General features: G+C 44.2%; 1 protein-coding gene across 4 annotated transcripts in view; it reads right to left on the minus strand.

Moving 5' to 3' along the window:
- PCDH10 (protocadherin 10) overlaps positions 1 to 20,357 on the minus strand; it is a 36,436-nt gene extending 16,079 nt beyond the window's left edge. For all 4 annotated transcript variants that reach the window (XM_051769450.1, XM_051769449.1, XM_051769448.1 and 1 more), the window contains exons 1-4: positions 17,399 to 20,357; positions 15,817 to 15,875; positions 15,135 to 15,241; positions 5,937 to 6,242 (exon numbers count right to left, since the gene is read on the minus strand). In XM_051769450.1, coding sequence (XP_051625410.1) covers positions 5,937 to 6,242; positions 15,135 to 15,241; positions 15,817 to 15,875; positions 17,399 to 19,996 — 3,070 coding nt within the window. In that variant the 5' untranslated portion in view covers positions 19,997 to 20,357. The remainder of the gene's footprint in view (positions 1 to 5,936; positions 6,243 to 15,134; positions 15,242 to 15,816; positions 15,876 to 17,398) is intronic.
- Between the last annotated feature and the right edge of the window lie 5,489 nt (positions 20,358 to 25,846).

Raw genomic sequence — 25,846 nt, forward strand, 5'->3', positions numbered from 1 at the left:
TCAAGACAGTAAAGACTTCTTGCTTAAAATATTTTTTCATATATTCATGTCAAATATCAGCAGAAAATGTTCTGTTACATATCCTGGCAGGCAGAAATAGGCCTTTATGATCCTATCCAGATCAAAATACACAATAAATATTTACATGCATTTTTTTATTCCTTTGATAAATAATCAAAGGATTTTGAGACACTTCTCGTCCTGGTATAAAGACATGAACATTTTTCTTCTCTAGGTCATTTATTCTAATCTAATTCAGGGAGATGTATAATGATCTAAGTTAAAATGTGCTCTGTGCTACCCCTGTGGCAGATTATCTGAAATAAAATGATTGTCCGATTCCTAAACATTCAACCATGCAAAGACTTCCAAAAGCTTTTTCATTTTATTTGTAAACCATCTTGACTTGGTTAGGTCAAGTTGAGCAGGTGATAAGTATTTTGTAGAACAAAAGCATCAGGTTACATGTGTCCTTTCACAGAAACACGGGGACTTGTGCTCAGACCCAGCTGCGTTCAGACCTTCATGGTACCTCCACTGCAGAGTCAGTGGCAATCCAGGATAAGAAGCAGAGGCATGGAATGAGACCAAGCTCACCTTTGATTTCTTTGGGTGATACTAACTAGTCTCATCCAAATCATTTCACTCTGCACCTATCCAAGGGAGTGCTGATGCTTAGTAACCAGGCCACACAAATCCAAATGTCCAAACAAAGGGATTTTTTTGCCCCCTTCCAATTCACTTTGCTCAGGCATCAGCTCTTTGGGGAAGAGAGCAGCTTTTTTATTCTCTATGTCTTACCTAACATGACAAAATCCTGGTTCATATATAAAGTATGTTGATGGTCTTGGCAATAATTACCATGATAATAATACAGTTCCATCAGTGAGAGTGAAGACTCTTGGGTGTATGTAGAAAGTGTTGCAGAGCTAATTAGGGGGTTACTTTATAACACAATTATTATTCCAGAATGTCTCTTTGTATAAACACTGTTATTCCTTGCAGTAAATTGTGTCATTATGTAGTTTATTTTAACCTGCTTTCAAAGTACATTAAGTATTGCCAAAGTAATTTTATTTTAGAGCAAATTAAGCATTTCTACATGGGAAGTTAACATATTATGGCAATTTTTGGCTAGTTTTAGTATATTTAAAAAAACCCTAACTTTTTAAGAGGAAGAAAAATTATTCTATCACTAGTGTCAGTAGGTAACTTTAGGAAAGCTCTAAAGTTTTACAAAAGAACTCTCCATCTAGAATAAACCACAATTACATTAAAAAAAAGAAAAGCTATTTCTTAGCAATTATAGATCAAAATACTCCTGAGGTGGATGTAATGTTGCTGTTTCCACTGTTACTGTCTCAGGACGTGATTCAAAGTATTAGAAATAGAGCAGAATCAGACTGATCAGGTATTCATTGTGAAGATAGTCCCTGTTAGATATCCTACAGAATGTGGTACAACAGAGTTTGAATCTTGGATTAGGGGTTTTGATGACTATAGTAATATTAATTATAAAAATAATGGATAATATAACTACCACTGAATGAAAAATTAGATAGAAATTGTTAGAATCTATTTTAAATATATTACACAAATATATAGGAATTGTTTAAAAGCTACATTTTATTTTCCTCACCAGTGTTATTCCACATATTTTATTTCTCCAATCAAATTCCGAATCCCTTTCATGTTTTATGAACATTCAAGTCATTATGAAAATTTCTTAACTGTCTGCATTCACGTGGATGAATAAGAAGTAGTAAGTGTTAGTTACACAGTAAGAAGAATATGCAAGTTAGAAGAATCCTGGAGTCACTCTATGAGAAAACTGTTTTCAAAAACCCTAAAGTTTACTGATCCCATCACAATTTTATAACTTGTGCTCATTATAATTAAACATATATAAAAATATATATTCTTTAAAATATACTATTTGAGTACAAGGAGATCTACTTTCAGTGTACTCTGCTCAGTATAATATGCAGAATTTGTATATTCATGAGTGAATCCAATGGCTTAGACCAGCCTGGTGAAACTTTGATAATGGAACACAAAGAAACCCTTTCAGGTATGAGGGTTTATATATTTTTCTACATTATAATTTCTAATATAGCTGCTGCTGTTTTCACTTAACCAAGCAATGACCAAAACCTCCGGCAACAAAGAACCAAATACCCAAATGCTCACCATTAAGCCTTTAGTTTCAATCATGCCACGAAGTTTGACAGGTTGCTGTATTATTTGTGTCAAAAGGGTATCACTGTATCAAATGTGTATGATCTGATCAGATCACGACCTAGTTGTCCTTCAGCTGTTTTGCTGCCTTGTTGCTCTCTCGTTATTGAGAACAGCACACGAAAGCGCCCAGCTCACCTTCTCTGTTTTCATGCAGCTTCCTTTACCTCATGTCCCTATCACAGCTTGTCTAAATCTGTTAGTACTAAGCTTTTAACATGACTTTGCACAAAATATCTTCAGTATTGTTGCCGTTATACCATGTGTTTCTATGGAATGAACAGACTGTCTAGAGTAACATAGTGACATGTTCTGTGTAAGGGTTTTGTAATACTTTTTTTAGTGTATTTTCAATTCAACTCCTTTTTACAACCTGGCATCTTATTTCCTTCCTGCTGGTTTTGTACATTGGGGGACACTTCTCAGGGAATTATTCTATGGTCTTTTTCCTTAAGATGAGTTCAAATTTCTCATGATTATATAAATCACATTTATTTATCTAAGTTTCTGTATTGAATATACTCATTTGAACACAGCGCAGGAATCACCAAGCAGACACACTGCTATGGCACCATGAAAGCTCCACGTAGATCTACCAGTTAATATTTGCAGCTATTCACTAACAGCACAGCTCCAGTGAGTGAGTTGGCTCAGCTATTTCACTGTGCTGATATGGCTCTGCAGCTTCCCATTCCACAGCAAGCTAGCTTGGAAGCAGACGGGGTTTTCTGGACCACACCTCACTGCACAACATGGGTATATTAGAGACTCAATGGACCTAAACCACTTCATGTCATCTGGAAACACCACCCCCTTTTTCTCATTGCTCTTTCTAGATAATTAATTTTTTTAAACTCCATAGATCTCTGCATAAACACTTGGGGAACTCGGCTTCTGCTGAAATGTTCCATTTATCCTTATGATTTTTTCCTCTTAGGCACAGAGAGTCTGGTAATGCTTTGCCCTGTGACAACATGATTACTTTAGGAGCTTCTACTACACAGAAGCTGTGCAAAGGCTTTTTTTTTGACAGTTCAAATACACTTTTTTGATTAATTCTCACTCTTATCAAAATTCTAATAGATTGAGAATCTTTCTTGTATGACTTTCCTGGACAGATGCCAGCTACTTTGTTCCTAAAACCCCTAAGTTACAAATTTATGTACTATGCTGAGGCTTCTCACTGGTCTCTAATTTACAAGATAAACACAACTTCTGACATTCTTCGGTTACTAGCTTTTGTTAGAAACTCAAAATTAAAGAAACACATAATCCACTGACTTCTTCCTATTTGTTTTAGCCAATTTTTCAACAACATCCTCTTCATGACTCAGTCTGGCACATTTATTTGAAACGGTTACCTGGGATGGGTGCCTTCCTAAATACACCTGTCTGTCTTTCTCTGATGATTTTGTTTTAGAATCTTTCTTTTTTGAGACCTTTTTAGTTCAAATAGGTTTTTTGCATTCTGCAATATATTTTTCTTCTTTGCTACTCATTTTTCATGTGGCCGTTTTCATACCTGTTATAACTTTTTATACAGTATTTTTGCTGAATATGAGGGTTCTGTTTCATACATTTTAATCATATCTTTTAAAAAATCATTCTACTGACAGAATGACTTTGATACGGTCTTCTGTGTTAAGAAGCTGAAATTACTTTTATTTTTAATTGCAATTTTTAATTGCAATTACCCAGTGGCTCAACTAAAGTTCCTTCCTGGATCAACTTCCTCTTATGCATTTCTCTTGCTTTATTCATTGAATAAATTATTAATTATAAATTATTTACTCATTGCTACAAGTACTGCAGTCACTTTTTGTTGCTCCTGTTCTTTGCTATACAAATATAATCTAAATTAAAGAAAATACTAAATAAGGGAAAATAACCCAGAGAAGCATTACTCTTGTTTTGTAAAAGTTTCAACTTTGAGGATCGGTGGAAAAAAGTAAAACTAAATCTGGATTCTCAAGTGTGGATTATGTAATAACAGTTGTTTATATATGGTTACTCCTGACATTTTACTTCCATTTTTTTATGCCCTTGTACCAGAAAAGTGTAAAATGTAAACTGATGTCTATATGTAAAGACATTGTTCAACAAAACTACTCATGTTAGTGTAACAAAATTTAAAATCCCCAAACTATCAACAAAAGAAATATGTCATTGTTATTTGAAATAAAACTCCAAAGCCTACAACAAACCAGAACAGAACTACTATTGTGGCATCATCAGATAACAATAATCATGTCAATGTCCATACTGCACTAGAACTTGGTTGTTATAGGACCATTTAAGGATGTACCAACTTGTTAAATTAAAGTTAAACTTTTACCTGAGGTAACAGTGATGGAATCAGTACTGCTAAATTACGGCTTAGTGCCAAAGAATGTTTTGTAGAAGTAAATGATGGAAGACCCGTTTGAGAAAGCCAGACTCATGAGTTGTTAGGTCATACCGAAATCTCACATTGGACTTTAGAATATGACCAGATGACTGACACCTGATATTTTACCTACACAAAATAAGCTGATCATCTCAGGACAGGTTTTGCAGGAACGGCTTTCACATATCAGAACTGGTAGTTGAATTTAGAAGTTTTCAGTAAAGCAAATCTAAAGACTGAAGACGTAAAAAGACCTCTCCTGAAGAACTGAAATACCAGGACAGCTAATTAAGAAGGGAGAACTGAGCTGTCTATGCTGAGAATGATCTGTAGCAAAGATCTTCACACGTCAGGACTGCCAGCACAGCACCTCTCTGAACAGCTGAATGCTTTACAAAAATAAATAAATTATTAGCATTCAGAGAGATTCTTTTTTTTATTCCAAATCTGCTGTCCTAGAAGACCTTTGTTGCTTTAAAAAGGGTTGGTAATGCAATGTTAATGTCTTTGGCTTATTTGGATGAGATAAACATCATAAACTCTTGAAGTAAAGGAGATTACGGTCTCTAATAAAATAGAGAAGGCAGCTAAACAGAATGAAAAGACATATTAGATCAAAGTGTTACTCAAGGGCTCTACAACTGGCTCAGACTCCAAAAGGAATTATGAAGGTCTTTTTGAGATCTATCACACTCTTTCATATCACCTAACCATAGTTGAAAGGCGACTAAAGAAAGAGGCAAGATTTTGGAAGGAGACAGAAGGCACAGAGGAGCACTGACAAGAGTCAATACTATGTAGGCACAAAGATGATCAGACTTAGGGCAAAAGTTTTTATCTTCTTCTTTCTAAGCCCTTAAACTATGTAAATAGCTACTTCAAAATAATACACGTACTGTTTATTCACCAGATACTCCTCAATTGTATAAAACACTCCCAGGAAAGTTATCTCAATTTAATTCTAGTCTTATGAAAACGTTAGCCTGGCAATGCCAATTTTTAAACCATGTATCCAAGAAAACTTTGAAAATAATCCAGCATTAGAAAACAAAATTGAGCAACTCCCCTACTAATATCAGCTCATACTTTTGCTGTTGAAAGTCGTGTCATACTAAAAACAATCAAGGTTTTATCTTTTTTAAAAAGGCATTGAACAATGCCTTCTTCAGTGGTGCCTGAACCCAAGAGAAGCCATTTTTCCCCGTTGCTCCTAAAATTGTGCCTGTATTATTCCTACCATGAATAGCAGAAAGAGCTAGTCTTTATTCCCGCAAAGGGAACACTTTCATACAGCTTTTTGAACGGTACTTACTCAAATATGGTGGTTTGTAAGGCGCTCGTGTATTAGACAGTAGTCCATCCAACTCCTTCCTCTCCAGACTGTTGTGAAGGGCCTTCTCTTTGCCAAAGGTGGAGAAGGACCTTTCTGCCCCCGGCTGGGCTTCTGGTGTTTCAAACACTTCAGTGTCTGGAACGGAGTCCATGCCAGGTACGTGCAGATTGCTGCGGTAATCTGCAGCTTGGCGTCCATCAGATGGGACAAAGGAAGGCATCCAGCACCGATCTGAGTGGCCCAGTGCTTTACATTCCTCCGTGCAATTGGAGAAGAGATCCATGCCTGCAAGCATGAAAGAAAAAGAAACTACAGATATAAGCTTCAGCATCACAAACAGCTGCTGACAGATTACGCCAAGGAAAGAGAAGTGGAAAGGGAAAAGGTGTAAGAACTTCATCCACTAGTTTCATCTCCTCAACGTCAACTACAAAAAAATCTGATTGTCTGGTCTTCAGAAGTCAAAGGCATCCTTTAACAAGTGTAACTAAATGCCAGAATGTCACACACACAAAGAAATACCACAACAAGAACAGCATTGGTGGTTCTATCTCACAAAATCCCTTGCAGATCTCGCTGTTTAGAACCCATTCATATAAGGTTCGATTCTGCTTGTAGGTGGATGTCTGTGGTTCACCAGTTGAAAATACTTGTTTAAGAACATGAAGGAATTGTTTCTCTAACAATATCTCTGCAAATCTATCTCTGACCAAAGAAATTAAGTGTCCAGATTGAGGAATCTCAGATTTCATTTATGAAAATGAACCATTAATGAGTCCTATAAAGGAACTATCTGTTCTATACTGGCATACAGATAGAGCCCACTGATATTAAAACCAGATGTTACAAAGCAAGAATCCAGCTTTCAAGTGATCAGCATAGCTTCTTTAATCAATTGTTACAGCACTCTTTCAGAGATAGTTTTCATTGCTACTGCAGCAGTCCTTACTATCACCAAGTCATCCAAGAAATAGGACGGGATCCTATAATAAAATACTGCAATTAGCAGTACAAAGGTATCTGCAGTCCTATGTGAGGTGGCTGAGGAAACTATAGAAAAGATTGTTAGTACATCTCCTCTATAAACAAACACTTGTCTGTGCCAACATGGAACCGTTTGCTTACAAATCCTTTAATGATACTAAGATTTCAAATGACAAGCTATGCTGCTGCTGTCTCCTTTCAGACTGGCCTTCCAAAGGAACAATTCCTCGCTAAGAGTTATTAAGTTGTTAGATTATACTTGTTTTGAGAGGACTGGTGTATGAAATCATAGGCATAGAGTAAAATAAATAAATCTCAAGTTGTTTTGTCCTGCTTGTGTCTGGGATAGAGTTCATTTTCTTCCCAGTAGTTGTTGCAGTGTTGTGTTTTGGATTTAATATGAGAATAATGCTGATAACACATTGATGTTTCAATTGTTGCTCAGCAGCAACATTGCCCATGCTCTGCCGGTGAGGAAAGGCACAGGAAGCTGTGAGGGAGGATGCCAGGACAACTGCCCCAAGCTGGCCAAAGAGCTGTTCCATCACAGAGCATCATGCCCAGTACATAAACTGGGGAGCTGTCAGAGAGGCGCCGGTCGCTGCTCAGGGCTGAGCATCGGTCAGCGGGCGGTGAGTGACTGTAGTGTGCATCACATCACTTCTTTGTCTTCCGTTTCATTCCTCTCTTTCTCTCTCTTTTTTGTTACTGTTATTATTACATTCACTTTATTTAAATTATTATGCTATTCTTATCTCAGCCTGCAAGGTTTATTTTTTTCTGATTCTCCTTCCCACCCCACTGGGGTGAGGGGACTGAGCAAGAAGCTCTGGGGTGCTTAGTTGCTGTTTGGGTTACATCAACACAATGTTCAACATCTTACAGAAAAGCAGAACAGTAAAGAAACATCCTTTTCTTGTATTTATAAGGAGAACTGTCTTAGGTGCATGTCAAAACTGAACTAAATCTGTTATAAACATTGCATTTACAAGCATTGCATTAGAATTACAAAAAATGACACTACCTGTAACAGAAATAGGAAAAAACTTTGAACAGTTGTAATAAGATTCATGTAATGTAGTTCATTCACCAGCCAACATTGTAAAGAACTGGATTAGCTTGATCTCCAATGTAAGGATTAGTATTAAGAATTCTACCACTGTTTTGAGTTATAATTTGACTTATATTAGTAATATTTATGTAATACCTCACACTACAAAAAACAATCTCTTCAGCAAGGAAGAATCATTATGAGCAACCAACAAGTGCTTGAGTACTAGAGGCAATCATTTAGACAAAAAAAAAAACATGAGGAAATGAAAAGAAAGGTTTTTATCTCAGATTAATCTCATTTTATAATGACTTTTTAATTTGAAATTAAGCAATATACAATGCCAAGTCCAGTTTAGATTAGAACCTTGCATTGATAATTGGCATGCAGAAGTCTGAAAACAAATTACTGATCAGTGAACTGTTGAAGAATGCAAATGTGAACTGCAGATATGATTAAGGAATCAGATGAAGATCATCAGGCGAGGAGAAAAATAGTCTAAATATAAATTCTGTAGTGGTATTAGCTATCAAAGACTGAAAAGAAATATTTAGATGCAGCTTCCCAGAAAGAAATTAGTATCTAACAATGCCTATAAAACCGTGTGTGTGTATCTTATATATTGAAATGTCTGAAGAAAAATATTTCTTATGCAAGAAAAGACACATTTTATGAATCTAACTTTTTGCCATTCCAAAGATTTAAGGGACAATAAACACAAAACGGTTATTTCAATTTACAGACTTCCTAGCAAAGTTACATGTAAACAACAAATAGCCCTACATTTAATAGGAAATGATTATAGTTACATTTTGCTAACAGTGTATCAGTGACCATATTCATTCAACCTTTTCTGAAAGACAGCAGGAGAAAGAAAAACTTAAGGATAAATATTAAATTATATACTTTATTCAATGGGGAGGGAGAGATTACAATAATATTGTTTTAAATATATATATTCAAATATAGACTCTTTTCTTCCCTTCATGGATCTTTATTTCCCCTGGAAAATTACCCTCCATTTTACTATTTTCTTCTCACATCAACTGCTATACTGCAAAATGTCTCTACCCAAATATTATTTTTTTTGTTCCCTTTTGAATACTGCTTGTCTATTGCAGTGTACTGAACAGTATTATATAACAGCTTATTACAAAAGAGATGTTATAGCCACCATAAATCAGGATTTTAAATAAACAAAGTAATGAATGTAGGAGATATAAAATGTAAGCCTGTACAGCAAACTTTTTCCCCCTTGAAGATGAGAACTTGTAAAAAGAAAAAAAGATCATATACATCTGAATTTTAATATACACTCCTGGAACACACAGGTAGAATGTAAATGCTTGTTTAGGATGGGAACAAAATGTACAGAGAGGTAAGGGTTAGGAATTGCTCCAGTTTCAATCAGTCACAACATTCCCTAAGAGTTTAGTTGAACGGGTAGAGAACCAAGCCCTTGGGTTTAGTATTTTGACAGAAAAGAAATTCAAATTAGAAGCCTAGTTTCAAAATCCCTGGGCACCCATGTCTATTTACACTGCCTGTGGTATGAATGCTGCCTATTCCTCCTCTACCCTTTTCCTGTGGGTCATAGTATAGAATTCTCTGGTTCTAATTGAAAAACATTTAACACAGGGCTGGGGGCAGGTAAAGGCAGTTTGCTATTTTCCAAGAAGGAAGGACATATCATGGTAAATGAAGCAAGACACTCAGCACAGAACTCCTTCATACACCAAGAATCATGTTCTTGATTTATAACAAAAAGAAATGTTCAGCAGTATAACACTTCCATCTCAACTCCCTCATAAAGGTAGTTAAATATATGTGATCCTTCTGAACTAAACTATTCATCATAATTGAAAATCCACAATAAAGAAAAATTTTTCACTCAGTGATCCTAAGTTGGACCTTGCAGATAAACTGAGATTTTAAAGGTGACTCTGAAATATGAATTTCAAATGCCCTTTGTGGATACAAACAGATAGAATGGAGCACTGAAGTTCTGAAAATGATAAGCATTGCACTATTCCAAATACAGCCTACATATAGAAACTGATGGCAAAGGACACTAGTTCATTCCTATTTGTTCAAGTCTTATTACCACATGGGCCAATGGCCAATATGAGCTTTCACACAACCTTAACTTTGCAGATTCTGAAGTAAAACAAACCCACGGCCCTCACTCAAAAGCTGCCAAAAACTAGGGAAGGAGTTATGTATTGTTTGATGTCTGCATCTGAATTACCTGAACTCAGGTGCTTTGAATCACACACTTGGTAGCACCACATTGTGGAAGCAAATTCCCAAATTGCTTCCTTTTCATATCTCAAAAGGAGAAAATCAAAATTTCTATGTGCATGAGTTTTAAATGGTTTGAAAGACCATTTCGGTCAAAGCAAAAATTAGGCCTAAACACAATTATAAATAATGTTTCCTTCTTAGTTTAATTAAAGGAGAAGAACCATACACCAAGCCTTTAGAGCAACAAGTGAACATGTTCTTATGTATTACTGAGTAAATGATGTAATAAAACAGAAAAATACAAACTGAATGTTAACAAAGTATTTTTGCAATACCATTATTGAAAGGGATTTTTTTTCCCCAACGTGTGTAATTTTTTCAGAACTTTGCCTTTTACTTGGAATTAAATAGCATTTCCCATTTCTTCTGTGCTAGTTATATGCAAGATAGGTGTGATGCAGGGAACCAGGCCTCCTTTTCAGAGCTCCATTACCAGGACAACTGGTTAGATTATCACTGAGACAGTTACTCATTTCCCTATGATTCATGTTTTGTGTTGGTAAATACGGATAATGATATTAACCTCCTTAGAGGAAGACTTTATCTACTGAAGAACTGGACTTCATGAAACAGTTATTATCAGTCCTTCTTACTAAATAATTGGTGCACTGCTTTGAATAAAACTGACTTAATCTGCATGAGAACATGAATAAAGACTCAAATATCTTCAATATTCAGCTCTTCCAAATCTCAGCTTCAAAGCCCTATCTGGACCACTGAGATGTGAACATTATTAAGCATGCAGACCAAGGAAGAAGAGAAAAAAAAGAAATAGAAACAGCCCTCAGCTTGAGTCAAAGCACTTTTCTAAGCCATTTTCATGTTCACTTTCACTTTATCCGAGATAGACTCTTTGCCCAAATGATCTTCAAAACAGGATTTAGTTGTCACTCTGCATAGACTTAGAAGGAATATTGGTTTTCTCTTTGCCTTTATCACGAAAGTTCTTCCTCTCACTTCTCAGATTCTTCTCTTTATAGACCCTGAAATATCATAGCTCTTCTGCAATAATGTATACAAACCCTCTTGGCATTTACCTAATCTGTACTGAAAAGGTGTGAGGCAATGTTTCACCTTGTGCCTTTGTATCAGATCCCTACCAACTTCCTGATTTTAGGTCTCAGCTGGTCACCAATGCAAACTGTACAGCACTGCACAGAGGAGATGATCAAAAAAAGCTGATGCATTTTATAGTACATACATGTTCAGTACATCTACTTGGCTTCACATCTTGGATATTCCTTCCTGAAGTGCATCTGAGACATTGTGCCAATTCAGTGAAAAAAAGCATAATACTGCGAAGAGCTCTGCTTGAGAAAGTTGAGTAGCTAGTGAGCAACCATATGAAATAATATGATGGCATGAGTCCAGATCTTGCAGGACAGGTGTCTAATCATACAATTTAAGCGTACACACATGCAGAGTATTAATTGGCACCCAAGCCGGCAATTTCACGAGGGAGGCCAAGAATTCAATCAACCATGGGAAATAAACTAACCTCATGCTTAGAAATTACTCCTACAGAACACGGCTGAAATACGGTGTGTTAATAATAGGTAGTAGTGTTGTGTTAGTTGTGTTTGTTCTATAACAAGTAGCAGGTTTTGTCTCAGCAGTTTTCAAAGAAGAGCACAAATCATTAGAACATGCACTTGGAGTTTGAGACACTCCCCCGCTTTGTTTGCCACAAACTTCCTGCACTTCTTCACCTTTGGAAAGTTACTTTCCAAAAAGCTCAGATTCTTATCCCAGTCTTTGATATAACTACTCAATCCACAAAAATTAGGCTCTTGAGCCTCCCACTACTTGCCATTGCCTGCCAAAAGCAGATGGCAGTACTTTAGTACTTTGACAATGTTAAGGTAGGTAAGAAGATAATTATGAGGTATTCATGGAATACTTTAATGAGAACAATATGAATCCCTTTCATACTTTCCAGCATGCTTAAACACATGATTAAATCAGTATTAAGAAAACATATTTTGTGAAAAGGTGAACTAGAATCTTATTTCAAAATACAATAAAATATTTTATGATACGTAGAACAGCTTAGTTCATAATTTTCACTACATAATTGTGCAAGATAAAGCTATGACAGGGTGATAGGTTTTCATCCTGCATGTTTTCCTTCCCAATTAATAACTGACCACAACTTTTGACAGCCAGTTCGGACAGCAATGGACAACTGCAGAATAGCTACTTTTGTGCCACAGGACTGTTCATGGCTGATAGAAGTCATGTACAGAACCGTAAAAAGATGTTTTCCCAGCAGAATGTGCTGTTGACTGAAACTTGTAGGATATGAATTTATATTTAGCACGCAATGTGAATTGCGTACTAAATATTTTTAGATGTTTTTGACAATAAATATAATGCTGCACAATATCTGGTAATATCTTGGAAAAAAACAGCCCAAACTCCTGCTATGTTTTCAATCAGTGTGTTTTCCTTCAGTAATTTAGACAGAATTGATTACAGAGCATCAGAACAAACGAAAAACTGAGAAGGCATTTGCTCTGGTATTTCCTCTACCATTTAAGGTCACACAAGATTTATGCCCTTTTTTTCCCCATAAAGTTCATTACCAAAAGCTAATAGCAAGAGTAAACTTTTTATATCAAAATATTGTCATCTCTGAGGTCAAGGGGCGCATTCTTTGCATGAAGACAGCACAAATCAGCCCAAAACTTACAGGAGAAGTAAAAAATATGTATGTAGAAGATTAAAGCAGTTTCTAAAGAGATTTATATTCAAATATTTATTTGGAAGTAGCATTAAAAAAATGGTGCATGCAAATTATTCTCAAATCACAGCACCAACATACGAAATTGGAAGTTCTGTGTATTCTGAGGTTTCAGTTCAAACTGTTGATTGTGAGTAGACCAAACCTAATCTGCAGCTTTCGTTATTTCCCTTGTCATTGCCATTGGAGACACAGAAGTTCATAAATCACATCGGATTCTTAAATTATTTAACATTATTTAAAAGTATAGAATAGATTTTTCCCCTATTTGATAAAATAGAAATGAAGAAGAATTTACCCTGCTAAGGACCAATGCCAAGTTTGACAAGTGTTCATCTCTGAGATAGACTACTTTTAAAATGGAGAGAAAGAATAAAGACCAGAAGCACAACAATAACAGCACTGAATGCATCTAAAAGAAAATAGCTTTCAGTTGATGTGCAACTCTATGATTATATTCCCACCATCAGTCAAATCCAGCCCCTTCCGCAGATGTTTATTCTTCTCTCTCCTGTTTGGTTATTATGGTTCATTATGTTGAGGGACTAAGCTGATTGAAATGTTCATGGAGATGACTGCTGCAGTAAAATGCGTAAAAGAGAAAAAAAAACAGGAATGCAGGGAGGGCAGGAGGAGAGGGAGCTTTTTATAACTCGATAGCACTGATTGCTGCATCAGAAACAGTGCAAAAGAAAGAGTGGGGGGAGGCTAAATACATGGCTTTTTAAAACAACAATAAATCATACGCCATATATAGGCCAAAAATGAAAGAGGCTCTGTGTTCAGATGTAAACTTCTGGCAAGACCTGGTTTGTTGTCAGGTTCCCAGACATAAAATAGACACTCTGTTCACTTAGCATGAAGCCCTGCAAGAAGCAGGGAGCTCCGGAGACTCTTGGCTCTTCTCAAGTCTCATTAGGTCTGCATATTAATGACTTGCAGCAATAGAAAGGGGCCCTGTGGCAGCCTCCTCTTCCCCTGGTGCCTGGGTTTCCCATCGTTAAGGGCACAGTGACTACAGCAGCAAGGAAACAGGGGATGTTAACAGAGCCCGGTGAGGCAGCACTGCTGTGACAATACTGGGTCCCCTGCCCTGGTATCTTGTAAGATGGGGGGGGTCAGGAAAAACAAAAAAAAGACAACTAGCAGTATTTTGTATGACACATTTGCAGCAAATCCTTATACATGACAGAGCACAGAGGAGACAAGGGGAAAGAAATCACTGTATTGAACTAAGATGTACCAGACCTGTGGAGGTTGTGGTAGGGAAGAAAGCACAGTATTTGTGGCTAAAATGCAGTGTGAGGGTGAGTGTGAATTCTAATGCACAGGCTCTGAACAAATGTTCCTTTCAGAAGCAAACTGACAGTATGAGAGCAAAGACAGCAAGCCCTGCACATGGGAATAACACTGCAACGTATATATTTTCTAGATGATTCACATCATAAGTCTTTTAAAGCCTTTCTTTCCTGTCAGGAGGGAAGAAATGTATTTAGTAATACCTTAACCTTATTAACATGGAGATCACTTGCACTATATGGTGCCTCAATTTGAATTAAAAAACAATCCTCCAAAAATGCTAAGGTATTACATATTCAGAGCACCCAATGTGTCTCCGCTGATCCCCAGCAAAAAAACCTCACTGTCTGGCTGTCATTCAATCACTGGGTTCTTTCTTTCCCTTGGGAACTCCCCCTTCACTTCCCACTGCCATGCCAGCTGAAGTGCCTACTAAACAAAATTGCTTAATGCTTTGAAATTCTGCAAATCTACCATCAAAAAAAATGTACTATGAAATGTACCAACAACTGTGTTTTAATGTGCAGGAAGTTTTGCTACAGCAAATGATGCAGTATAACATACCAACCCTCCCCTACAATCAAATGAATAGAATAAACTCTGCCCCGTGAACAAAAGAGGTCCAAAACTGCCTCCTTGTCCAGGTAACTGCAGCAGCAAGTTGACTTAAACCCAGCCTCCCACACAATATGCTCACCTTATTTATGTCTCTCTGGTATTATATTCCTATAAGTAACTGTTCCTTCTAGTCTCTCTACTTAAAGATCTACTATTTCCATTCTCTTATCAGACTTACCAGAGGATTGACCTCGATTAGTGGCATCATGATCACTGTCTCCTTGCTCACTGTCTCCATGACCACTGTCCTTAGAGCTTACTATGTCTGCTTCCTGGAATGCAGAACTAGACACAGAAACATCTTTACATTAGAATAAACATAAAAGAGGAACTCATAAAACATTCTTCCGCCATCACATGGCCAAACACGGTGCTGCATCCCCCCACCCTGCCTGCTGCATGGCTTCTGCAGAGGTGCTCTGCCCACCATAAACCAAACCAGGAATTTTCAGATCTTAGGAGTCTGGTTGGACGAGACAGCAAGACTTATTACTGCACTTGGGTTTCATGTAGTCGGTGTAAGTAATTTGGTAGCATTTACTTAAGCTGGATAGCTGAATTTTAACTCAGCGAGACAATATCTTCTGGAAGACCCTACAGAAGCATGTTCATGAGTATTTGAAGCACGTTTTAGACTAATACAAACTGAGATTTTGTTCTCTTTTCAGTCGGTTTTGAATCCAGTTCAGAAAAGCTGTAATTCAAACTCATTTAGCCAACTGTGTCTTATTTAATACGTCTACAGACATTGGACTTCCCACTGCTTTACTACTCTTTTACATCTGCAGTAAACACATTTCTGCACCCCATTCAGACTTGCTAAAGCATGTGTGAGGAAACCAAGGCTAAGGAGCTCCTACCTGTTTACTCGTCGGGGTCTGTCAACTAGATAACTGAGCTCAGCACGCTGATGTTTCGTCTAGGAAAAAAGAAAACATTGGGAAAGATTTTTAACTCTTGATAGTTCTGTAACCAACCAAGGGAGTTGCTCAGCATATTCACTATAAATGGTTATGCTTAGCTGCAAGTAGGCCTACACAATCTGTTTCTAGGATGCAAGGGGAAAAAACCCAGCTCTTAGTCATACAGATGGGAAGGCATGAGGGATTTTTCTGGGGTTTTTTGGGATGACATTCTGACGTTTTCTCACAGTGTACACTGTTGAGCATCACAAGGACTCCCACAAAAAATTAACATAACTACTTTGAGAAAAAAAACTTATTGTAATCTAGTTCTCAGCCTGTTTTTAATTTCAGTGTATAAAAATAGGGAGAGATGGTACTGTTATTGTACCCTAAGGAAAAAAATGCATTGAGATACCCTCAAGTCATTAAAAAGACAGCAAAAGACAGGATTTTATGGACATTTCTAGGCAAGGTCAATCTTACAATCCAATATTAGAAATTTTACTGCAAAACATAACTCTTTAGAACATACATTCAAACCATCTTTTCCAGACTGGACAGCATTCAAGTTTCAGTTAAGAGAGAATGTAATGTTTTTACTAGTGCATAAGCAGAGAGGTACTGAGAAAAAGTATAAGCTAACCCAGTAGAAAATGATTTATGGGAGAGTAACATGGGGGAATATATACTTTGATAGAAATTCTCTACACACCAGGTAACACAATATAAGCAACGTGTTTGACAGGAAGGGACATTAGGTCTCAGCATATAATTTTATTGAAACTCTTGCTGCTTTCCTTTGCAAGTTCAGCTTTGTTGTCATAAAGAGCTGTGTAGATAGAGTAAAGAAAAGTCAGTTAATAAACCCTAATTCACAAATTAATTAAAGCTCCTGTTAACTGTAGAGATTGTCACAGTCCCAGAGGGGGTTTCCCCCAAAGCCTTACTTGCACATGCGAAGATTTCAGGAAGGAAAAAAGACATGGGTTTAACGCGTTTCTTCAGAACATGCTGTGATTACACCTCACCTCACTCCAGTCCTGTCAGCTGCAGAGACTCTGCGAAGAGCCGTAATCCCCACCCCCCTCAACCCACAGGCGATCTGCTCGCAGCTAGCGCTGGCTCAGGGGGATCTCCGCGCCCCGGCCGGGGCCAGATTCCTTCAGAGGCAGCGGGATGGGGGCGGGCCGGGGGGGAAGGCAGCAGGGGGGACACGCTTGGCTGCAACAACTGCTGAGCCAAGGTGGGAGGGAGCCGGCGGGGCGGGGGGGGGGTCTACCACGCACTCCCCTCTGAGACCGAAGGGCTAAACCCTCCCGAATAGGAGAGGGCAAAGAGGGGAGTGAAGACAGACGGATGGATTAAAGCGGAAAGGAAAAGGATGGGGAATGCAAAACGTCTTTCCCGCCAGGGGAGGAGGAGCGGGGGCTTCAGGAAAGCGGCCCGGGGCTTGGGGAAGGACGTCTGGAGATGGCTAGAGGATGAAGCCTAGCGGGAGGCGGGAGGTGTGTGGGCTGGCGGGGGGTGCCGTCCTTACCTCGCTAGACAGGATGCTGCCGTTGGAGATGATGTCGGGCTGCTGGTCGGCGTAGCCTGTGACGATGGCCCCGCAGGGGTTGTGCTCGGCGTCGGTGCTGCGAGAGGGGCTGCAGGGCTTGAGGAACATCAAGTCGGTCTTGGCGGACTCAGGGGTGAGGCAGACCTGGTAGCAGTAGTTCTGGTTGTGGTGGTGGGAGCCGAAGCTGCCCGACTCCTCCACCGGCACCTGCGCTGGGTTACTGGGCACGTTGGAGCTCTGAACCAGCATGATGTCCGACTTGCTGAGCTTCTTCTTGCGGGCCCGTGCCTGCCGGCTGCAGCAAGGGCAGCAGCAGCAGCAGCCCAAGCAGCAGTCGCTGGCCAGGCAAGTGTAGATATTGAGCTTCTTCTCCTTCTGGCAGCGCACGGCCAGGACGATCATGGCCAGCAGGAAGATAAAGGAGACGGAGCCCAGGGCGATGATGAGGATAAGGGTGAGGTCAAGCGAGGTATCCCCCCCGGAGCGGCTGGGGCGATGCTCTCCAGAGCCGCCGCCGCCACCGCCCCCCGCGCCCGTCCCCGCGCCCGGGCCGCCGCCGCCGGGCCGCTCGCCCGCCCCGTCCACCAGCACGATCTGGACGGCGGCGGTGGAGGAGAGCGGCGGCTGCCCGTGGTCGCGCACCTCGATGACCAGCTCGTAGGGGCGCTGCGGGTCGCGCTTGGCCGGAACCCTGCGGGCCGTCCGCAGCTCCCCGGAGCGCCAGTCCATGCGGAACAGCCCGGCCTCGTTGCCCCGCGCGATGCTGTAGGTGAGGCGGGCGTTCTCCCCGTCGTCCGCGTCCACCGCCGCCACTCGGCTCACCAGGTATCCCGGCTCGGCGCCGCGGGGCAGCGCCTCCCGCGCCGGGGTGCCATTGCGGCCGGGCAGGGGGCTGACGATGGCGGGGGCGTTGTCGTTCTGGTCCACCACGATGATGTGGACGGTGGCGTTGCCGGCCAGCGGCTGCGGCTCCTCGCCGGCGTCCCGGGCCTCCACTTGGAAGCTGAACTCCTTGAGCTGCTCGTAGTCGAAGGAGCGGAGGGCGTAGAGGAAGCCGTTCTCGGAGTTGATGGAGACGTAGGTGAAGACGGACATGCCCTGGATCTGGCTCTCCAGGATGGAGTAGGCGAGCCTGGCGTTGGCGCCCTGGTCGCGGTCGGTGGCGCTGACGGCGTAGATGTAGGCACCGGGCACGTTGTTCTCGCTCACGTACACCTGGTACACGGGCTGGCTGAAGCGCGGCGCGTTGTCGTTCACGTCGCTCACCCGCACCTGGATGGACTTGCTGGTGCTGAGCGGCGGCTCGCCGCGGTCCCGGGCCACCACCGTGAGGGTGTAGGCGTCGCCGCCCGGCTGCTCGCGGTCCAGCGGCCCCTCGGTGACGATGGTGTAGTAGTTCTTGAAGGAGCTCTTGAGGCGGAAGGGCGCATCGCCCTGCAGCAGCTCGCACTGCACCTGCCCGTTCTCCTCCGAGTCGCGGTCCGAGACGCTGAAAAGGGCCACCACGGTGCCCGGCGCCGCCGCCTCGCTCACCGCCTCCTTGACGGTGGAGAAGCTGATCTCGGGCGCGTTATCGTTGGCGTCCAGCACCCGCACCAGCACCTTGCAGTGGGCCGGAACGGCGTTGGGCCCCAGGTCCTTGGCTTGCACGTACACCTGGTACACGCTGCTCTCCTCGTAGTCCAGCTCACCGCTCACCTCCAGCCGCCCGGTGCGCGGCGCGATGCCGAAGAGCTCCCGGGCGCGGGCCGAGATGTGGCTGCTGAAGGAGTAGATGACTTCGCCGTTCTGGCCCTCGTCGGGGTCCGTGGCGTTGAGTTGCAGCACCAGGGTGCCCGGCGGGGAGTTCTCCGGCAGCGACACAGTGTAGACGGGCTGCTCGAAGGCGGGGACGTTGTCGTTGGAGTCCAGCACCCTGACGGTGAGCAGGGCGGTGCCGGTGCGCTGCTGGGGCTGCCCGCCGTCCACCGCCGTCAGCACGTAGCGGTGCACCGCCTGCTGCTCCCGGTCCAGCGGCTGGTCCAGCACCAGCTCGGCGAAGCGGTTGCCGTCCCCTTGCGTCTGCACGTCGAGGGAGAAGTAGCTGTTGGGAGTGATCTCGTAGGTGCGCAGGGAGTTGGTGCCCACGTCGGGGTCGAAGGCGCTCTCCAGCGGGAAGCGGGTGCCCGGTGTGGCGCTCTCCGAGATCTCCACGGTGAGGTCGGGCTCCGGGAAGGAGGGCGGGTTGTCGTTGATGTCCAGCACCTCGATCTCCACCCGGAACAGCTCGAGGGGGTTCTCCAGGAAGACCTCCAGGTGCAGCAGGCAGGAGGGGCTCTGCTTACAGATCTGCTCCCGGTCGATCTTCTCGTTCACGTAGAGCACCCCGGTTTCCAGGTTGAGCTCCAGGTAAGGGCTGCGGGAGTTGGGCGCCGTCTGGAAGCGCCGAGCCGAAAGTTTTGTAATGTCCAAGCCCAGGTCCTCGGCGATATTCCCCACGAACGTGCCATGCTCCTGCTCTTCCTGCACCGTGTAATGGAGTTGGCAAAGGGCCCCCTCCACCATCCAGAGCAAGGCAAAGAGGAATAGCACAATCATCTCCAAACGGGGAAAGAGATCCCCCCTCCCCGACACCACCTCTTCCTCCTCTTCCAAAAGCCACCACCACCTCCTCCTCCTCCGAAAATTCACACTACAGTGTGTGTGTGCGCGTCTGTGTGTGTCTGTGTGCGCGTCTCTGTGTGTGTGTCCGCGCCTGCAAGCGTGTGGAGAGAGCGGGATCAGGGGAGGGGGGAAGAAAAGGGAGGGGGGAGGTTGATCTGGGGGGAGGGAGTGTGCTAGATACTATTTCTTCTGATTCATGTTAGGATTTTTCTCTCCCCCATCTCCCTCCTTTTTGTTATGGGTATTATTATTTCACACGCTGACCAAATGAAGAAGACAGGCGTCCCCACTTCATCTGTGATCTTCGAAATAAATGACCAACTAATAATAGATATTAGCTGGCTGTAGCTAGAGATACACAGTAGCCCGCTTTTATTTATTCCGAGAGTCTTGGCACTGCACCGCGGCAGCAGCAGTGGCGGTGGAGGCAGCAGCAGCAGCAAATCCCAAGGAGGAAATTTTTATATTTCAAGATTGTCCTCGGTTTGTCTTCCTGGTGGGAGCTGGAGGGGTAGATGCTGCTGGAACAGCCGGTGGACATGCCCTCTTTAGATGGAAGAAAAAGGCAGGAAACCGCGAAATTGAAAAAAAAAAATTACCTGCAAAAAGATTTCATATAAAAAAAAAGGCAGAGAACAGCTTTGCTACCCAAAAGTTTCATTCCCTGATTCTAGGATTTTCTCTTTTTCCTTTTTTTTTTTTTTTAATGTGAGGATTTCAGATTTTTCTCTCTTCTATTAAAGGTCTTTCATTTTCTTCTTTTATTGGTATTAGTATGTTCATCATCATCACTCTGCTTTTATGGATGTGTCGATCAGAGTGGGTTGTTTTTTTTTTTTTCGTGTCTTGCTGCTTTCGCGTCTAGTGCCTGTCTCTGTATCTGTGTCTGTCTCTGCTGCTGCCGCTCGCCTCGCGTCCCGGCTCCGCTGCTGCTCCCGCTCCCGGCTCCTCTGATCTGTGCCGGCGGTTTCTGAGCCGGCACCGCTCGGCTCCGCTGCTTTTGCGCAGCGCGAGGCCCCTGCCAACCAATCGGCTGCCAGCACCGCCCCCGGGGGCGGTGTCCCATTGGCTGCGGCGCGCGTCAGGCAGGTTGCGTCACGGCCGGGCGGGCGCGCGGGCACAGCTCGGGCGGCGCGTCCCGGGGATGCCGCGCTCCCTCTTCCTTCGCTCCCCCATCCTTCGCTCCCCCATCCTTCGCTCCCTCAGTCCCTGCCCGCTGCCCTCCGTCGGTGGCTGGCTGTTTCCCTCCTCTGCCCCCCGCCCCTTCGCAGCCGCTGGACCGGGAGATCGCCGCTCGCCACCGGCGCGCACACACACACGGGTAAACGTAAACAACCCTGCTCCTCGGAGAGGGAATTTCCACTCGCCGCCTCCAACTTTCCTTTCCAGTAGCGTTTTTAGAAAAGGCATAAACAAGGGGGGAAACTTGGGATTACTGTTGTTCCTTTCCCCTCCCTTTGGCTAACTGGTTCGTTTGGTAATGGAGAGAGCGCAACTTTCCGTCGTTCGTGCGCACGGTGTTTCCAGCTCCGGCCAATTTATAGTATCACAAGCCTGAGTCGATATTTTCCGATTTCCATTTTGGAATTTGCTCTAATGTAAGAGGAGACCGTCGGGTACGTGGGAAGAGGGAAACTGGGAATACTGTGTGTCACTGGGTAGTCCGGGTGGCGTGTGGAGGGGCATTCCTGGGGTGGGGGCTGGCAGGGAGAACCGGAGGAATCCAAGGGAAACGCTCCAGTACGGGCTGTCGGTGCTGGCTGAGAGATCCGCGTCAGGCTACGGAATGAATAAAGGAGGAGTGAAAAGAATTGAGTGTTGTAATTCTTGTGAGGGTCTTTTTTCACCAAAAAATGTTATTGTTTTTGAAGAGCAACACGAAGCAGGGACGAGCAGCTCCTGCTCTGACCCCATCGTTAACCCATCAGTCAGCAGTGGCTTCCTCCACACATCTCAATGAACTACACGCTCAGGCGCGCTTTTCCCGCAGAAACGCAGGAATCCACACTAAGGCGGCGAGGCGCCGGCACAGGTTTCCCAGAGAAGCTGTGGATGCCCCATCCCTGGAAGTGTCCAAGGCCAGGCTGGACGGGGCTCTGAGCAACCTGTTCCAGTGGGAGGTGTCCCTGCCCGTGGCAGGGGGGTGGGAAGCAGATGGTGTTCACGGTTCCTCCCACCCCAGCGCATTCCATGATTCCCGAGCCCGGATCCCTCCGTGGGGTCCCACCCCCACCCGGGCCGTGGCCGCGGCCGCACTCGCGGGCGGTTGGCGCCCCCCAGCGGCCGCAGTGCCGCACTGCGCCCGGGCGGCGCCGCCCCCGCCCCGCGGGGGGACAGCGGGGCCCGGCCCCGCCGTGGGGCTCCCGCGGCCGCCGCCCGGCACCGGGCCCTGGCACCGCCTGCCCGAGCCCCCCGTATCGCTGCCGCCACCGGCGCTGCGGCGGCGCTGCGGCTCGGCGCGGCGGCAGGCGGTGCTGCCAGGCCGCTGGAGGAGGGAGCGGGGAAGCGGCAGCCGGCGCGGCGGGCAGGGAGATGCGCCCCCCCCTTCTGACCCCCCAAATTACATCCTGTGGTCCCCGGGCCCCAGCACACCCTTCGGCGCTGTGGCAGCGCGGGGCACAGCCGTGGGGGCGACTGCGGTGGGTGTTTTCCAGGGAAATGGGTTTCGTCAGAACTCCCCGTCTGCTCCCGCTGCCCGCTGGATGCGGACGGGGATCTCGCTGCGCTCCCCTTCCATGCAGAAGCGCCGCCGCCGCTCACCTGCCCGTGCGCTGCCGCCAGCCCCGGGCACGGACAGCGGGGATCATCCCCCTGCTTCCCGGGGGGGGACCCATCAGGCACTGACCGCCACTCGGGGCAGCCCGACTCCAGCCCGCCCTCCCCTCCCCGCCGCCGGAGCTCCGGAAGCGGCACCTCGCCTGCCTTCGAGGAACGCAGGCGAAACGCGGGGGACAGAGCCCGCCCGTGCCCGTGCCCGCAGCCGTGCCCGCCTCCGGGGTCGGAGGGAGCTCCGGAGGAAAGGGGAGCACATCCCTGGCCTCCCCACGCGCGCTCCAGGCGCGACACCCACACGCGGCTCCTGCAGCGCCGGCGTGATCCGGGGGGCACAACCACGCGAGGACACACAGATTTATACTGATACACGTCTGTAATCCCGGGGGGAGCCACCTCCCCCCTCTCCCTCCTCCCTTCCCTCCCCGCGGAGCTGGCAGCCCCGGGGGCCCGCAGCCAGGGAATGCGATCTGCCCCCGCGATTCCAAGCGCAGCCAGGTCTCCATTTTGGGTCTCCGAGCCGCGCCTGGGAAGCGGCGGGGATCCGCGGCCGTCCTCCCGCTAATGCCGAGTGACAAATCGCACTTAGGCGATACATGAACGAGAAAATGATTTATGGATTTTCACGACGGTCTGAGGCGATGAAGGCGACATGAATTATCCATCCTAATGTGCAATATATCATTTTCTAATAACACTGGGTTAGCCCTAACGCTGTGTGCTGCTCCCTTCGATAGCAGGTATCGATTTCATACACGGTCCGAGCTCTGGCTTTCCACCGGACACGCACCTCCTGCAGCACCAGCTGAGCTCTGTGTATTTACCTCTTCCTAAAGCCCAGGGCTGTGGACGGACCCCTGACACTGTGGCCTTTAGTTTTTCCATCTGTCATCATTTAATTTGGCAATTTCTTCGCCGAATGAAGACTAATCTTTCGCATCGCTGCATTTCACTCTGTGCTGTGATTTGGAGATGGAAATAGATGATGCCAGGTCTGTAAATCCCTCGTGCTGATGGGGATGGCACCTGGGTAAGTCAAACCTTTTCCCCCTGCCAAAATCCTCCTTGGCACCCCAAGTACAACGGGGCATTTTCTAGCAAGGAAGACAGATGCTAAATCACACTCCTGCTCACCCAGAACTTTCCTGGCACCTCAATTTACCAAATCTCACAGATTATTTTAAAGATGAAAAACTTTGCATTTAATTCATACATGCTGGCAGAGTGAATCATTGACACAAAAAAAACGAGTGCATGTGCATAAGAGGGGGAAGAGCTGCCAGATCTGGAGGGGGCTCAGCCCTAGATGCAGCCCGTGTTAGTGCCCCAAGACCAGGGCATCCCCTCTCCCCCACCCAAGTTCTTTTGCCCTTCATCACAGAGTAGCAATGAAGTCATAGTGACATAAGCTATGAACATTCCCAATTATTTCAACGGTTCCAAGTCTAAAATATCACTTTGACATTAAGAAGGACGAACAAGTCCTGGCCTTACATGAAACAGTATGAAACAGATATAGGAAAGATGGAGGTAAATGATTAATGCATTATTTTGGGGGGGTTAAATAAGTGATTACTGGGCATGAGGTGAAGAAATGCTTAATTTCTCATTAGCCAAGTGTAGTATTTCCATTGTTCAGACACAAAAGAAGCCACACAAGTAAGGAAACACACAAATGCTGTGTTCTGGAATAAACAATCACTATCCTAACCTGGAAAATCATATTTTAGGGTGTAGAAAGCTAATCCCCATTGTTTAATTAAGTCACCAAAATAATCTAGTTCCATTTTAGGTATCAGTCTTGGTTTTAGGCTGAGGAACATTGTGGCTCTTTTAACTGTCTGGATGTTAAAAACACACTGAGAAATGGACCCCCCGCCCCAGCCTCCTAGATTGTCATTACTTGGTTTAATATTAATTATCTAGGTTTAAAAAACGGTAAAAAAACCCAGCCTGGTTCTCCCTCAAGAAAATAACAGTTCACGGTGCGGGAAAGATTACTGGAATCAATGATGGGAGTAGGATTGTAAATAAGAAGTAAAAGATAACACAGTTAGAAAAAGCCTGCATGGCTAACAGAAAGATGTATATGTCCTACCCATGGGGCCATAGGATGAAATCCTACTTCAAAGAGAAGTCGATACGGAACAATTTCACAAATCAACTCAGAGGCCCGATTAAGGTTATTTGTATCAGAGGGAAAGGTTCACTGCCACCACTCCCTCCATGGATTTCTCTCTTAATTGCCAATGAGGAGACAAAACAGGAAGCCTAGACAATTTGGCTAATCAATAAAAAAAGCCTGCCTTCATGTTTGCCTGAGGAGCACTCTGTGGGTCAGATCGATGTAGAAGCCACCAAAGTTCTTGCAGAGGTCACCAGTGATTAAGACATTTTCTGATGGCTTTTAAACAGCACTGGAGCCAAGCATCTGCCACGGGGTTGCAGATATAAGCAGAACTGGAGATACGATGTTAATCATCATCCTCACGCTTACGGGAGTTCTCCTGGTGATAAAAACAACTCATTGTATTTATGACCTTAGACAGCTGTTTTAATAAGGCACAATAAAGTATGACTTTATTACATGCTCGGTACTCCTTTAGTGATCAGATATGATGGAGCCTCTCCAGAAGGTGCCTGGAGTCTTTCTGAGTAAGAGTTGCAGTGGATGCACTACAGTCCAGAACAGAATTACAGTGGATGCATGCTATAGGAATTTCTTAAGGACAGTCTTCTGCCTCCTTTTCCTTGCCCCCAGGCATTCTGTAGAGATTTCGAGGTGACTACTCAAGCAGCAAGAGGCTGTTCAGTGTGAAACAGTAGATTGGTACAGTCTACTGCTATTATTCCACCTTGTCTAGCTTCAGAGTCTATCATAATGTTTATCACAAAAAAAAAAAAGAAATAAAAATCCCAGCCTGTTTCATTGACTTGTGGTTTTAGCTGATTCAAGTCTGCATTGAAATAAGTACAAGAAAACTATTTTTCCATGGTTAAGCTCTGAACATT

Source organism: Manacus candei, unplaced genomic scaffold, assembly GCF_025592945.1.
Source record: "Manacus candei isolate 608988 ecotype Guabito, Panama unplaced genomic scaffold, ASM2559294v1 h1tg000108l, whole genome shotgun sequence".
Classification (NCBI taxonomy): Eukaryota; Metazoa; Chordata; class Aves; order Passeriformes; family Pipridae; genus Manacus; species Manacus candei.